The sequence below is a fragment of the Serinus canaria genome, chromosome 1, assembly GCF_022539315.1.
Source record: "Serinus canaria isolate serCan28SL12 chromosome 1, serCan2020, whole genome shotgun sequence".
NCBI lineage: Eukaryota > Metazoa > Chordata > Aves > Passeriformes > Fringillidae > Serinus > Serinus canaria.
In genome coordinates this window covers 26,286,025-26,300,399 of record NC_066313.1, presented here as the reverse complement: position 1 = coordinate 26,300,399, position 14,375 = coordinate 26,286,025, and the positions used below count along the sequence as shown (strand labels likewise).

At 38.3% G+C, this 14,375-nt stretch overlaps 1 protein-coding gene across 1 annotated transcript in view; it reads left to right on the top strand.

Annotated features, from left to right (window-relative positions):
• MAN1A2 (mannosidase alpha class 1A member 2) overlaps positions 1–14,375 on the top strand; it is a 133,939-nt gene that overhangs the window by 48,222 nt on the left and 71,342 nt on the right. Inside the window, exon 4 of the mRNA XM_009102611.4 lies at positions 12,488–12,606. Within this exon, the coding sequence (XP_009100859.1) occupies positions 12,488–12,606 (119 nt within the window). The remainder of the gene's footprint in view (positions 1–12,487; positions 12,607–14,375) is intronic.

The following is a 14,375-nucleotide window of genomic DNA, read 5'->3' as shown; positions in this document are numbered from 1 at the left end:
CTCCTCGTGTTGCTAAGCAATGGAGATCTGACAATGCATTTCTCCCTGTGCTGGGGAACAGGAGCAGCAAAACTCCCAAAGAAAATGCATCTGTCACACTGCAAGGATGGGAGGCTGTTGCAAGAAGGAGCTGAGTCAGGCACAGGAGCCTGCTTCTCCAATACCTTTGACAAGTACAGCATAGCTTGGGAGAGCAATGAGATTTCTTTGTCCACTTTGTGGTTCCTGAAGTGAGGGGTGGAATATTTCTTCTAAGCACTACAAGAAAGCACTGTAACAGATTTTTTAATATTACTTACCCTTGGAAATATTCTTTAGTTTATAAGACATTTTTGTTATCTGTCCTTGTAGCAGTTACTGGGCTGCCTGAACTGCTCTGACACCATCATCTGCTGTCACCTGATTAGTTGTAATTTACTTTTGAAGTTCACATTAATTGAGTGTCAAGGGTGTCTGATTTAGTAACCCTTTTGTATTTTCTGGTTTGTTAGTTTGTTTGGTTTTTAGCTGGCAGAATACCTGTTTATAAACAGTATGGAGACAAAGGCTTTGCTGGAAAGAAAATGGATGATACACTTTAAAGACTGTGGAATGACCTTTTAAAAATATGGTGGAAAACCTCTCTTCTCACTGTAAAATCCTAATAAAAAGACAATGGAAATCACAGCTTCTGCTCAACATCCCTTTTCTGTACATGTGTTCAGCCTCTGAAACCACGTAGAGATAAAGGAGCACAAAAAGGGAATATGAGGTATATATGTAAACAAAAATGTTCTTGACTATATGTTATCTTGATAAACAAAATCCTCCTTAGTGAGCAGTAGTTCTTATCTTTTAACTGTACATGCACAAGTAATTTACTCATTATTGCCTTTTTCTGTGGCAAATGGAAGAGGAAAGAAAATCCATTCTTGCTAACTAGGGAAGAGAGGTAATTTTGCAATGCAAATTTCAGCCTAATCTCTGTATTTCAGGTTCAAGTCAATTTTAAAATAAATGGAAATGGCCTTAAGACAGGCCTGTGCATCTGTGTCCTCTGCAAACTCCATAATGAGTGATTACAGCAAGATAATGTTGAATATTATAAGTACATTGAATGTGTATTTTTTAACCAGTAAGAGGAACTTTGAAGAGATAAAGTTTTGAGAAAGAGTATAACTCCTGAGCTGCTGGCTTTACTTGAAACTAGAACAGTGTTCTAATAACAGAAGAAAAGTTCCTTCAGGTCAGATGACAGATCAAACATGATTGTTGCTCAGTCTTCAAAAATTGCTCACAGCGGGTACCTAGGGAAGACATGTAAGAGCAGGAGAAGCTCATAGTGAGCTTGTCTCAGAGTACTCCACAGCCTTACAGAAGTTTGTGTCGTGCTAGTGCTTCTGTGGTCAGAGGCAGCAAGTTTTATTTAATCACTTCTAGTTTAATTTTTCTTGATTTTGTCCAAACTGCTTTGGAGTCTGGGCAACCTTAAGAGCAACATAACCCATTACAAGTGGTTCCATAGTGTGATTTGATATTGTGTAGAAAACTTTTTAGTTTTGAAGTCTGCTCGCTGTCCTGGCTTACTGGTTTTGGTGTTGGAAAAAGAAATATCCATTATTCATCCCTTGCTTGCTGTTCTTGAGTTTGTAGAACTGCATGTTCCCTCAGTAGTGCCCCTGTTCTGTATGGAGGGTCTTAGCCTATAAACTAATTTCTTTTAATTACATTTTTTTTCATACCTAATATGTTGTTATCTTTGTTCTTTGTGTATTTTCAAGGTGGTGCTTTTGGGGTCTTTTTTGGTCTTTGAGATGAAGACTAAAACTTTGCTCCATTTTCAGTTCTGTTTGCTGTTCCTTTCCTAGTAATTGTATTCTCTGTCTTTCAGGCTTCTTGTTGAGTCTACAAACACAGTACAGGGTAGTGTTTCTGCAGTAGCATTCCTTTTGGAAATCCTCATCCACTGTATCCAATGATTTATTTTATAAATCTAATGTTACAAACATTTTCAGTTATTTAATATTTAAGCTTTTGTCTAAGTAATCATTTCAGTAGGATCCCCCTGGTGATCCCTCACACTGATGGTTGTTTACACTTATCCCATTTCCTATCTTTTAAACCATTATTCATCTGCACAAAACCAATTTTCTTTTACCATGCGGCAGGTCAGTTTCTCAGAGTTTTTGTTAAGGGGTGGTCTCACATCCTTTCTGTGTATGTTCTCTGTCAACATGCAAGTTCACTTCTTGAAAAGACTTTAACATTGATGCTAAGACAAGACTTCCTCTACAAAATTTCTGACTTCCCTTCGCTTATGTCATTTAAAGCTGTCTTCCTATTGATGCTGCCAATTGAGCAAATAGTGATTCGTTAACACTGTTTTGCTTCATTGCAATGTGGATCGTGCTTATTCAGAATATAGTTGTTCTCTGAAACTCTCAAATTTGTGCAGACAGGATACAATCTGTCTGTGTGTTCCCTCTAAAGTGTTTTACAGTACTGGTGCTGTAGATAAAAACAACTGCTTAGCAAGAATTTTTTTTGTGTCACTGATATTTCATCAAACTGTCACAAGTGTGCCTATGCATGTCAGGAAAATTCACCACGAGCAGCTGTTGTCTTGTTCTTTTTAATAATACAATATTCCTACTGAATTCTTCTCACACAGTTTGTATTGGTTTGTGTTCAACACAATTAGGGCACTTGTACTCAGTGACTTTTTCAAGTGTCTGAAGCAATTATGTTAAATCCTATTCAGAAGACTGAAAATTCTGCTTTTACCAGAAAACCCCACAAAATGAACAACAGATGCACAAATGCAAAGTGAAATTAGGTAAACACACCTCATTTCTCTAACCCGTCTTGTAGGATGGTGAGGTAAACGTCTGTATGAAATGGCAATGCAAAAATTAAGTCATACTAGAGTTCAGGGCTGAGGCTCAGACTGAGAATTTTGATTCTTCCCCACAGCATTCTCTCCTGTTCTTCTCGTATATACCATATGGTTTGCTCTGAGGAAGAAAAAATTGTTTCCTCTTGGAAATCTTTGGACTTAATGTTTATTTTGATTTGTGAATTATTTAGGTTGTGGGAATGCTATTCATGAATTTAAACTTTTTTCGTATCCTTTGGAACTGAGAGCAAAGGTTATAATAAGGAGATGAAGATAAGGCTATGCAGTTTTGTTTTGGTCAGTGTTAAAATGTAAACAGGCATGACAGATGAGTAAGAATTGGCACTCTGAAATCTGCTGAGGACAACTCTATGGGCATATGTATGGTGAGCGAGTCAGGTGTGGGTGTGCTTTGCTGTCATCTGAAGCCAGCAGATGTACCAGGCAGCTGGAATTCAAGAACAGTTCAACCACGTGGGTGGAGCACTGTGCTTGTGCCTGATACACTGACACTGTTCACTCAAGTTTTGCACCCATCTGGTGAAGTTCTACGGCTATCCCACTGAAAATCTGCTCTCTTGTGGTGTCCCAAAGAAAATTTAGAACGTGGCTCAGACCAAAGTGTGCAGAAGTGGCCCAGATATAAAGACAGAAAAGCTTGTGTGCCATGATGGCTCTTAGGTGGGGCTTTTTTTGATATGCCTTTTCCTACTGCCTAGCTGACAAAGTAATTTAGCTTACAATTATCTGTGAGAGATTGTATTTTATCTTGGAAGACCTGTACTTAGCTTGCTTTATATAAAGTCACACAACTAGATCAAGTCCAGATAACATCTTGTTCTCTTATTTACTCTCAAATATTAATCTTGCTTTGCTTGCTGTGGTGTTTAACTGATTGCTGCTAGTGTTTAGGCTCTTCATACTTCCAGGCCATCATTCAGGGATACTTTTCCCTTCAGTCTTCCACTTCCTGTTTTCTTAAATGGGCTTACTTCAGATATATATTTTTGATTAGTTTTGATTGACTGCTTTGTGTATGCAGCAGATTTGCTGTCACCATTCACTTTTCACACGTTATTCTTGCTTTCTTTCTGACATGCTTCCATGGCCTCCTTTGTACTCAGTGCCATCTTCTCTCCCTCTTTCCTTCCCTACTCTGAAATTCATGCTATCCTTTCTCTCCTGACATTGTGGCTTTTCAGTTATCACCAGGTCTAAACCTTCCACTAACTCAGATCATAGTTCCAGCATTAATCTCTATTATGGTCTGCACACAGTCCTCCTCCTGTGTACAGTAATAGAGTTTGGTCTTTGTGCTTAAAAATAAGATAACAAAAAATATGGAGGAAATTGGATAGAAATGTTGAAAATTGAAATGGTCTGAGGATATTCAGGCTTTGTACTAGGGGGACTGCATTCAGCTCTTGCTTGCATGAATTTTGAATTAATTTGAAGGGCAATGTAAGATTTAGGGAGCAAAGTAAAGCAATCAAGTAAAAAGCAGTAAAGAGGAAGGTTTATTGCAGTGTAGATTCTTAGACAAAGTTTGAAAATTTAGGTTTTAAGAGCATGGGTATTCAGGCAGCAGTTTGTTGATTATTAACAAATACCAGCAGGTCCAGTTTTTAATAGGTTCAAAGTCTAGCATACAATTCAGTGTTCTACTCGCATGACTTCCTCAGTTATGAAATTAGGGAAAGCATTAAAATTGATCATTTAATGCTATTTATATGCTAAAGTACTCTATTGTCTGGTACAAAACATTAAGACCTCCTTTTCATCTTGTCTATTATCAGCAATTTAACAGAACTAAGCAATCAGCATGCTTATTTTTTTGTTCAGCTTTTTTAATTAGTCTAAAATGTTAAAGGCAATTGGTTTCTTCATGGATACTTACAGGCTTATTCATTGCATTTTATGACTGAGCTGAAATCATACACTGCAGTTTTGTATGAAATGTATAGTTTCATTGACTAATTTTGAAGCACTTGTTTTCTCAGTGAAATTAAACTCTCTTGTTCAAAAGTTTAATTAATTTTCTTAAACGTTATCTTGTTCCTTGTGAGTCATTAAGATATTTTGCAAGTGGTATGCTTCAGTAGTGGCAGCTTTATTGCCAGACTCTCATTAGCGATACAGAAAATTGTTGATAATTGTTTGCTTTTAATTTTCATGTTACATATTTTCATACCATGTCTCTAATTGTCTGTCACATCAAGAAATCCTGTTGCTACAATCTGAAAACTTGAATTATTTAAATCTTTTGGGCTAGAAATTGGTATATTTTCTAATATATAGTGCAGTCTTGCCCAGTATGTATTTTTCAGCCATTATGAATCTGGGTAGGCAGGAATAACAATAACAAGAATATTTATTTTCCTTAGGATTGTAATAACTCTGTATTTAATATCAGGTTGAGTTTGTCAAGGAAACATTTTCGCTCAGTTGCTGGGAATTAAAATAACTGCCTATGTGAAAAATAACTGAACTTTTACCTTCAAAGTGTAACAGTTCAGAGTGTTGATAGAGTATATATTTCTCCCTGGGGAGGCTTTACATCTCTTCTTTTGTTTCTGGAACCACTGTGGTGGAAAAGGGAGGATCTGCTCTATGCCTGTGTACACCCCAGTGGTTGGGTTGCTCTGTCAGTAGTGCTGGATCCGTGTGAAGCTGAGGTTGCCTGCTTTAGTAGAAATTTATCTCTAGAAATTATGGTAAATTATCCCTTGAGGTTTTGGTCCGCTTACATTCCTTTTGCAAGCTGGTCCTGCCTCCATCCCCAAGTAGCTACACCAGTGGTCAAGCATGTTCTGCACCAGTTAGAGTAGGTTCAGCTTCCACTAGGTGATGTCTGTCCAGGGCCCTGCAAAAAAACTAATCAGATATGAATCAAGCTGAGACCAGTAGTCCTTCTGGCACTATTTCTGTTTGTATCTTATGGTTCTGTCAATCAATATGACCATCCCACTGGCCGTGGGAAGCTGTTTTGAGAGTGAAAGCTATTTTCTTGCATCTAGATCTCTAGTCTTTGCACGTAACTAACTATGGATTCCAACTTTTTATTGCTTAGGAAGATAAGTCTGCTTTCTAGAGTATAAAATAATTTCTTTTGATTGCAGGGATGTCTTTACACAGAGATGTAAAGCTCTTTGTGTGGTGTAGAGACAATTGTCCTCAGTAATTGCCCAAATGCTTTTACTGTATCTAACTTCTTGCTCTTCCTCAGTCTCACCAATTCCCTTAGCTTTCTTCAAAATGTAGCTGCTGATGATGTCTGCAGGCTATCCTTGCCAAGAATAAGAGTATTTATTCCTGTTATTTATTCCTGTGTGATTTTGTCACTGGTTTAGGAAATATGAAAACCCTACCTTGATTGTAAATGGACTGATGAGCATCCTGCTTTTGGACATGTCATCTGCTTTCTTTTCTGAGGAAAAATAAAATGCTTCCTTCTCAGTCACTGCTTGAGGTAGAAGAGTAGGAATGGTTACATGCATCTCTTAGTCTATTTATATGACTTCTTTGTATTTATACAACTTCTTTGGAATCAGAGTGGCCTCAGTAGTTTTCCACTTAGGCTGGTTTCCTTTTGTAGCAGCAGCATACATTTTGGTAATGAGAAATCCATTTGAGTAGGCTGGATTTCCTTCAGGTTTGTTACTCCTCTAGCAAGTCTCTGGGTAAATGCCAAGTGTGTTATAAGACACACACTTATGGTACAGAGGTGTTGGAGCACAGGCAGAGGGAGAAAAAGGGTAAGAAGGAAATCCTGGCTCCAACCTTATGCCTTCCCCTGGCTTATTCACTGTGGGGATGCAGGGGGGCAGGAAAGAGAAAGCCTTGGTGCTGTACAAGCACTGCTCAGTGATAGTCAAAATTCTGGTGTGTTTCCAGCACTGGTTTAGTCACACATCCAAACCCCACAGCACCATGCAAGCTGCTGGGAAGAAAATTAACTCGCTCCCATGCAGACTCAGTATCCCTGCTCAACCCTCCACTTGGGCCAATGAAAGCCCCTATGGGAGTGTTTTTCAGGAGAGATAACAAGATTTGTGTGTGATGTATACATGTTGAAGTAAGAAGAAGGTATGGGTGAGTTGTTAAATAATCAGAGTTTCTGTGAAGCACCTATTTGATGATTCCCTTTCAGCTTAGTGCCTGACTTCAGTTTGTTGGTGAAGAGTTTTGTCTTCTTGTTCCTTATTTAACTTGTCTATGTTTTGTATCGTTAGTCTTTTCTGTTCATAATTGATCTATGCATACTTGATCTATTAATATATTTTCTCTAGTACCTCACTGCTTATGGTCTCTTCTGCTTCCACATAATAAATACATAAAGCAACCCTGAGCTGATATAGCTGATATCAGACATTCTAAATCTCTACACTTTTTCTTATGGTATAATGAAAATGGGCTATTTATTTTCTTCATATTCATTTTGTTGTGGAACACTTGAGAGCGATCTGTCTCCCTTGTACTTTGGTAGTCTCTTGTGAGACTTTCAAATGGTACTAATAAGCCAGTTCTTCATCTAGTGCTTTGGCATACTGAAAGAATTCCAGATTAGAAGAACATTTTTCTTTTAGAGGCCCTGATATTTACACTTAGTCATATGATTTGCTAGAAATTTCAAACTGTAGTTTTATTGTGGTAGCAAGTGAAGGAATTATTTGACTTATCTCAAGAAACTGAAGCCTATCTAATTACAAATTTGAATTACCATTTTGCAGTCCTTTGGAATAATACTTTTGCTTAATGAGAGTGTGCATGATTTTCTTAATAGTTCAGCTATTTCACTGCTAAATTCTTTCCATTAGCTCATGATGGATGTTCTGTTTTATTTAGAAGAATGGGCATTGCATTCATTAGGGAAACTTCATTAAATTTGGAGCTCAATCAACTAGAACTAGAATTATATGGAGAGGAAACTTCCTAATCTGACGTTTTTAAAACTGAGCCTTTTTGGAATTGGTTATTATCTTCTGTGACATGACTAGCTGAGCCTTTGTGTTGAACAGAGGCAGACCCTGGGAGGAGTGCCTTCAGCTAGAAGAAGTGTTATTTTCTATTATAGTTTAATTGTTTTATAGGCTTTTTTCACCACAATGAGACATCTGCTCCCTCTATATGCAGAGCAATAATAGACTGCTTGAGGTGGTAGCCAGAAGTGTATACTATAAACTGTTATCTCATCGTTTAGGATTACTTTATGGCACTTCAAATGATACCTTCTGCAGTTTAATTCCAGAAAGGTTATCCCCTTGTCCTTTTGATCCAAAATTTATGGATCTTAGCATGGCTGTGAAAGGAAAAAAAAAGAGCATTCTCTATTATGAATGGAAAATGATTTCACTTTGTGACTTTAGATGAATGGTTTCTATCAGCATCAGTAGGGGGAAGCACCACTGCCTATCCATTTCTGCTTTACCTATAGCAGCACACTGACCCTAGTGCAGGCTAGTGATTGGAACACTTGCTGTTTCTCCCTTCTTCAGTTTTCCATCTATGCCTTGCTGGAAGTGCAGTGCATTTTAAGATGAAGAATGTCACTGCTTGTTTTGGTCAAGCTGTAGGTACTGAAGACTTCAGTGGAAGCTCTTAAGAACAAATTAAGAATGACATCCTTTCTACATAGTCCTTGAAGAAAGAAGCTGAGAGCTCATTTTACTCTCTGACCAAACGTCATGTAGCCCACAAATAGTTTTAAGTTGTCATACAGTATGGAGCAGCCAAGCTGTTAAATGTGTATTGTCCTCAGTGTTGCATTATGTTCAGTTCTGCCCTGTAGTCTTGTAGACACAAGACTTCTGAGTGTGAATTCTGCATTTTGGACATTTCCACCTCAATGCCCATGAGGAAGGAATTAGCTTGCTTCCTGCTGCCTGATTGACACTAAAGGAAGAATACTGAGCAGACAATCTGTTGCAAAATTTTGACTTGTCATCTCTTGACCTTTTGGAAACATTTTCAGCCAAAAGGATTTGAAAATGCAAAGACTGTTCTTCTGAGTCTTCCTCAAGGAAGGAGCACTCGTGTAGAAAAAAGAAAAATAACTCAAATTTAGTTGAAATAGTCTGCTTATATAAAAAAAGAAAACTAATAATTTATTATAGGTTGGGATAGTCATGCTGTCCTTAGGAGATTGGGATAAAAAAGAGTTGAACTCTCACATGGAGTCTAGAAACTATAACCACACTGATTTGTGCCTCAGAAACAGGTGCCCATCACTGCTTAGTGAAGAGCCATGTGAGAGTAGAAGGGGCTTTTCTCAGTAATGTTTTGTTGGACATTCGTGGTTCTAGTAAAGATAAACATAAAAGGTGAAAGAAAGGAGTATAAAGGCAGCTGGAAGGAGGGCTTGAACAAAGTATTAGGGTATGGCCCAGACAAAAATCTCAAGAGTGTGAGCCTATGCCTTTAACTGAGTCTTAGGGACAAAAAGTTCTGATCAAGCCAGTTTTATTGGGCTGCACTTGTTTCTGTGGCTGCAAACAGCACCAGAGGTTCTGTAGAAGCGGGTTGTAGGCAATCCCTTTTGGGGACCACTGCTTTAAGTGAGATCTCTGTATATGGGGTTGAGGGCTCACTTTTAACACAGTGATAGTGAAAGCAAATTTCTTGTCTGTATTTGGCAAGGTAATATTTTTCAGTCTATGGGATGCACTGGGGAAACTTTGAACACTTTTGATCAGCTCTGGAGAGAGCTCTGTTCTCTTCTCTCTGAATTAATCCATTGAATTTGGTAGATGGCAAAAGTGATGTGCTTTTTAATTTCCATAGCCCTTCTTTTGTGGCTCTGTGCAAAGAGAATTCCTGTGAAAAAGGTTGTTTAAATTTGTGTTTTGAAGATACTTTCTTGACATCCGGCAAGTAGATATTCTTGCCCCCAACATACTGGTCTCCCATGTTTTTGACACTGGAATGTAGTTCTTTGTTGCGGTGTGAAGCAATATCCTGTCCCAGTTCCTCTCAGGTGTGCCAACCTCTCCCTTCCCCTCCCCCTTTCCAGAGCTATGTCTATCAAGCTCCACATACCAGTAAGGGCATTTTGTGATTGGCAGGAGTTCAAAAGATGCTTCTCAGACCTGGGGTCATTGGCCTGTCCAGGTGTCATTGTCCCCTGAGACCCTCCCCCTCCCACCTGGTTGGTGGCTCACCTATCCTTTCCCTCTCCCCTCCCTGTGAGCTTAAAAGACATAGAGACTATGTGGTCGGTATTCTGTTGGAGCTGTTACCGAGATTCAGAGCTCTGTGACCCTGGAATAAACTCTGGATTTAACCCTCTGGCGGAATCCGCTCTCTTTTCTCTTCACTGTCGCCTGAACCTTTTCCACCAGAGGTAAACTGAGTTTCTAACATGCCTGGACTTATTCCGAGTGCCTAACTGCAACTTCCAGCCAGCCAAAGGTGTCTCTGAGGTGAAACACCACAGCTGCTGCCTTTGGTCCAGAGCATTAGGGCCGGACGAGCCTAGGCACGTTCCACCTGGCAATATTGGGATTTTATTCCAATAGTTCTGAGATCTAGAAAACTGTGGAAGATTGTGCCGTGGTGTCTGAAGTTCTTTGGAGTAGCTGTGGGGAGGTAGGGTGGCGGACAATGACACACCAGGCCATTTCCATGCAATGTGTTTTCCACATCCCTTGCAAGCTGAAGAATACAAGATCTTACTGATCTGATTACTGCTGTGTTTAATTTGGAAAGTTTTTACTTTTTGAAACTATTGCAAGAGAAACTTCCAGGATTTCCCAAGACTTACATATCCCTTTTCGTTCAAACACTGTGTGTATTTGAAAATTTTATCAATGTGATTTAAATAAAGGAACAGAAATTACTTTGAGCGTGTCATGGAAGCTGTATAACACATTCCAACTTTATGTAAAAAAAAATACTTTGTCAGCTGGTACTGAAGGTAGTCCTTGTGTCATGGTCTTATTTGCATATTTTTGAAGTGATAAATTAGATAACTGTCACATTATGCTTTTGAGAAGGTGCTAAGTTAAGTGCAGTGCTGTGGCTCTGCTCAAAGCAACCTCCACTTTAGCGTAAGCAGTGGGATTTGTCATTTGGCTGAAGACGTTAAACCTTACACTACTTGAGCACCCCAGTGAATTCATTTCCTGAGATTATAGGTATGGCTGGTGGACAATTTGTCAGAGGATTTGTCTTTTAATTAATCTTGCAAAAGGTAGTGTGTCTCAATCTGTACTTGAATTTTCTTAACAAACACCGCCAACTTCAGGCTTTCCAAGTCTAATCGAAATTAATTAAAAGCAATGCATGGCTATTCCTTAAAAATTAGTTGGTGGTTGCTTTGTCATGGATACTGTTGTGTTTAATTTTTTATTATCTGGAGAAAGAAGTCCCTGAAAATGGAAGTAAGCTTTCTCAGTCATTTAGATGTGTGAGAGAAACACAGTGGGGATGATGGCTTCATTCAGTTACTGTTATGTTTGAGGGGAAAAAATATAGCTCTAACCATGTGAAAGTCAGAAATGGATTAATAAAAACTACAAAGCAGGAACACTGTGCTGTAGAGATTTCCATAATGGGTGGAAAGCACATTAAAAGACCCCTAAAATGGACTTGTCACTAGTGTCATTAAATTGCTAATCAGAGTTTACCAGAGTTTATAAACCAGCATGCACTGGTTTATAGATTACAGGTATGAACAGTGAAATTTGGCAGCTTTGTTGGTGCACAGGAAGTTTTAAGCACTTCACGAAAACAGATAACTCATAATGATTTTGGTTTCGTCTAGAAACCAAGACCTGTGCCTACTGAGGGCAGCAGGTTTGGTTGGGATGGCCTAGTGAGATCAGGGCTATCATGGCAGTGGCTCGCCATCTCCTCATCCCTTGCACAGACCGATGAGTCACTCATCAATCAGCTCTAAATTGCTGCTGTTTCAAGTGAATGGCATTTTAGCTTAAAGCACCATTGATTTTTATTTGGCTTTCAATGCTCCACTTGATGGTGACAGTTGAGAAATCCATTAGCGCTCCTAGCGAGTTCCTGCAGACGCCCAGGAGAACATCTTGGGGCTCCGGCAGTCATGCCTGGCCAGCGCTTCCCTGCTCATCAGGCCGTGCTTTTCAATCATTAGCTAGTGTCCATAATTGGGAAACTTTGAATATTTCAGAAGTAAATGTTGGGAAATGCAAAGCATTACTACAAGTGCTGATTGCTTTACCTTGCATGTGCCTTTTTTTTCCCCCTAATGCTTCTGTCCTAGAATTCCTAGTAGCTTTTTGGAGCTGAATGTCTTTCTGGCCTTTGGTTTTCTGTGGGGTTTTTTGGTGGTTTTTTTGTGTCAAAGTACAGTTGCTCAAGTTCAAGTTAGGAAAGTAGAGGAGAAGGGCTCTTTTTTCTGTCTTTAGTATTCTTTTTCCCCAGAAGCCAAAATGTGCCAGAGGATTGATACTTTGAAGGAGAAGTGGGAATCCTCTTATGTACCTGATAATTCCGTGCTCATTTTGATAATTCTTTGTGCTGACACTTTTGTAGTAACTTTGCTTTGCTACTGCTTGGGTTATTTTCTCATGTTTCTGATGTTTAAGAAAAATAGTGAAATAGTCATTTGTAATAGAAACCCTTCTTTTTTGCACCTAGGAAACTCACAAATGGGTGCTACCATAGTAGATGCATTGGATACTCTTTATATCATGGGACTTCACGATGAATTCAGAGAAGGACAAGAATGGATTGACAAAAATCTTGATTTCAGTGTGGTAAGTAGAGCCTGCCCTAAATATTTCTCTAGTTCTTTTCAAGGTGTTCATCTTGGGAGGATCCAGAAGAGGTCTTTCAGGTGAAACTTAATAAAAATTATGGATCAAAGTGTCAGATGTAAACTTGTCACAGATGTGACATTCTCTATGTATCTAACTTTGTTTTAGGGAAAAAAAATATGCCCTGACCTTTTCACAGTTACGATTCTAAGTAGAGATACACCTATATATTGTATTTTCAAAGTACAAATTATAACTGGATAATGGAAGTAAGAGGAAGTGTTTTGTGAGAAACAGCCAGGCCTCAGAAATGAAGACAGAAAGATGAGGCTTTATTGACTGATAGTTGTTGCAAATAACTGAGTTATGAAAGACAATTTTCCCCAAAACTGTAGTGTATAAATTACTTAAGAATACAATCTCTTCTTCCATTTCTTAAAAGTTTTAACACAAAATATGCCACTTGAATTCTTGAGTTTTCCTACAAGCTCCTAATCTATCACAAGAATTTCCCAGTTGGTCATACAGTATCTGACATTCTTGAGAAGCATTAAATGGAAGAAATGGCTCTATTTTAGTCTTATTGATTAGTGTTCTTTGTACTAATTTTGGGACTGTCACAGACTCTGTGATGGAATTTGTATTTCAGTCCTTGGATTTGCCCTATGGTTCCAAAAATAATTTTTCATTCACATAATGCACACAGTGAAATATAGTTGTATACTCCGAACTCAGCAAATGCTTACTGTTGTTTCTATATTTTAACCTACTTTTCAAAAATTATTTGTTTGGGCTTGATTTGTACCTTGACTGTCTGGCAAACATCAAAGAAATTTTACTCTGCTTTTTCAGTTACTGCCAGATAATTATTCAGTCTAAAACTAAAGATCCTAAATATATCAGAGACAGTGTAGAGATAATGATACCATTATGAGGGTGAACTAAATTGCTTCCATAACTTTTGTCTGATCTAAGGCAATTTCAATATAAATTTGCAATATTAATCTAGGATTTGGATAGAAGAAATTTACATGACCCTCTGGGGTTCAGTTACATCTTCCTATGTATCAAAAACCATTTCTGAAGGTTAATGAGTTGTCTTGTGTATACACCAAACTTGAGTAATTTCCTTATATGGTTTGGAGTTTATAAATAAATACATAAATTTGATCCTCTTGGATTCTTCTACTGGGAAATGGAAATAATTGGTTTCACTTTACACTGTCCCACTGCATGTGTGATTCATGACTTTAATAGGTATTAAGTGGAATCATGCTGCATTGGTGTTATTTTTCTTGTATCACCTCTGTGTGAAAAGGGAAAACCTTTTACTAAAAACATTTGGGAGTATTTCAAACTTCCAAGTTTTAATCAGTGCTGTTTGAAGAACTTTTTATTCACATAATCTTACTGAAATACGTAGTATATGCGAAATGAATTTAGTTTTGATCCAAGCACTGCAGGTACTAGAGAAATAGCACAAAAGGAAAGAAGTACCTGTAAATGTCATTTCAGCTGTGTGCAGATTGGTGAGTCAGCTTGTTCAGTGCACATTGTAGTGATTTTCTGGATAAAAGGAAAGGCTTGCCTATCTCAGATCTCTTAATAAAACTACATTACTGTGTCTAATAGGTTGAAGAGAAGTTTATGGGGGAGACAGATGGAGTGTATGTGGAAAATTAGCTGAATGGGGCACAGAGGGAGTCAGTTGTTAAAACTATCTGGTTCCTCTTAATTTTTTGTGGGTTAAATGAGTCAAAAGATACTGT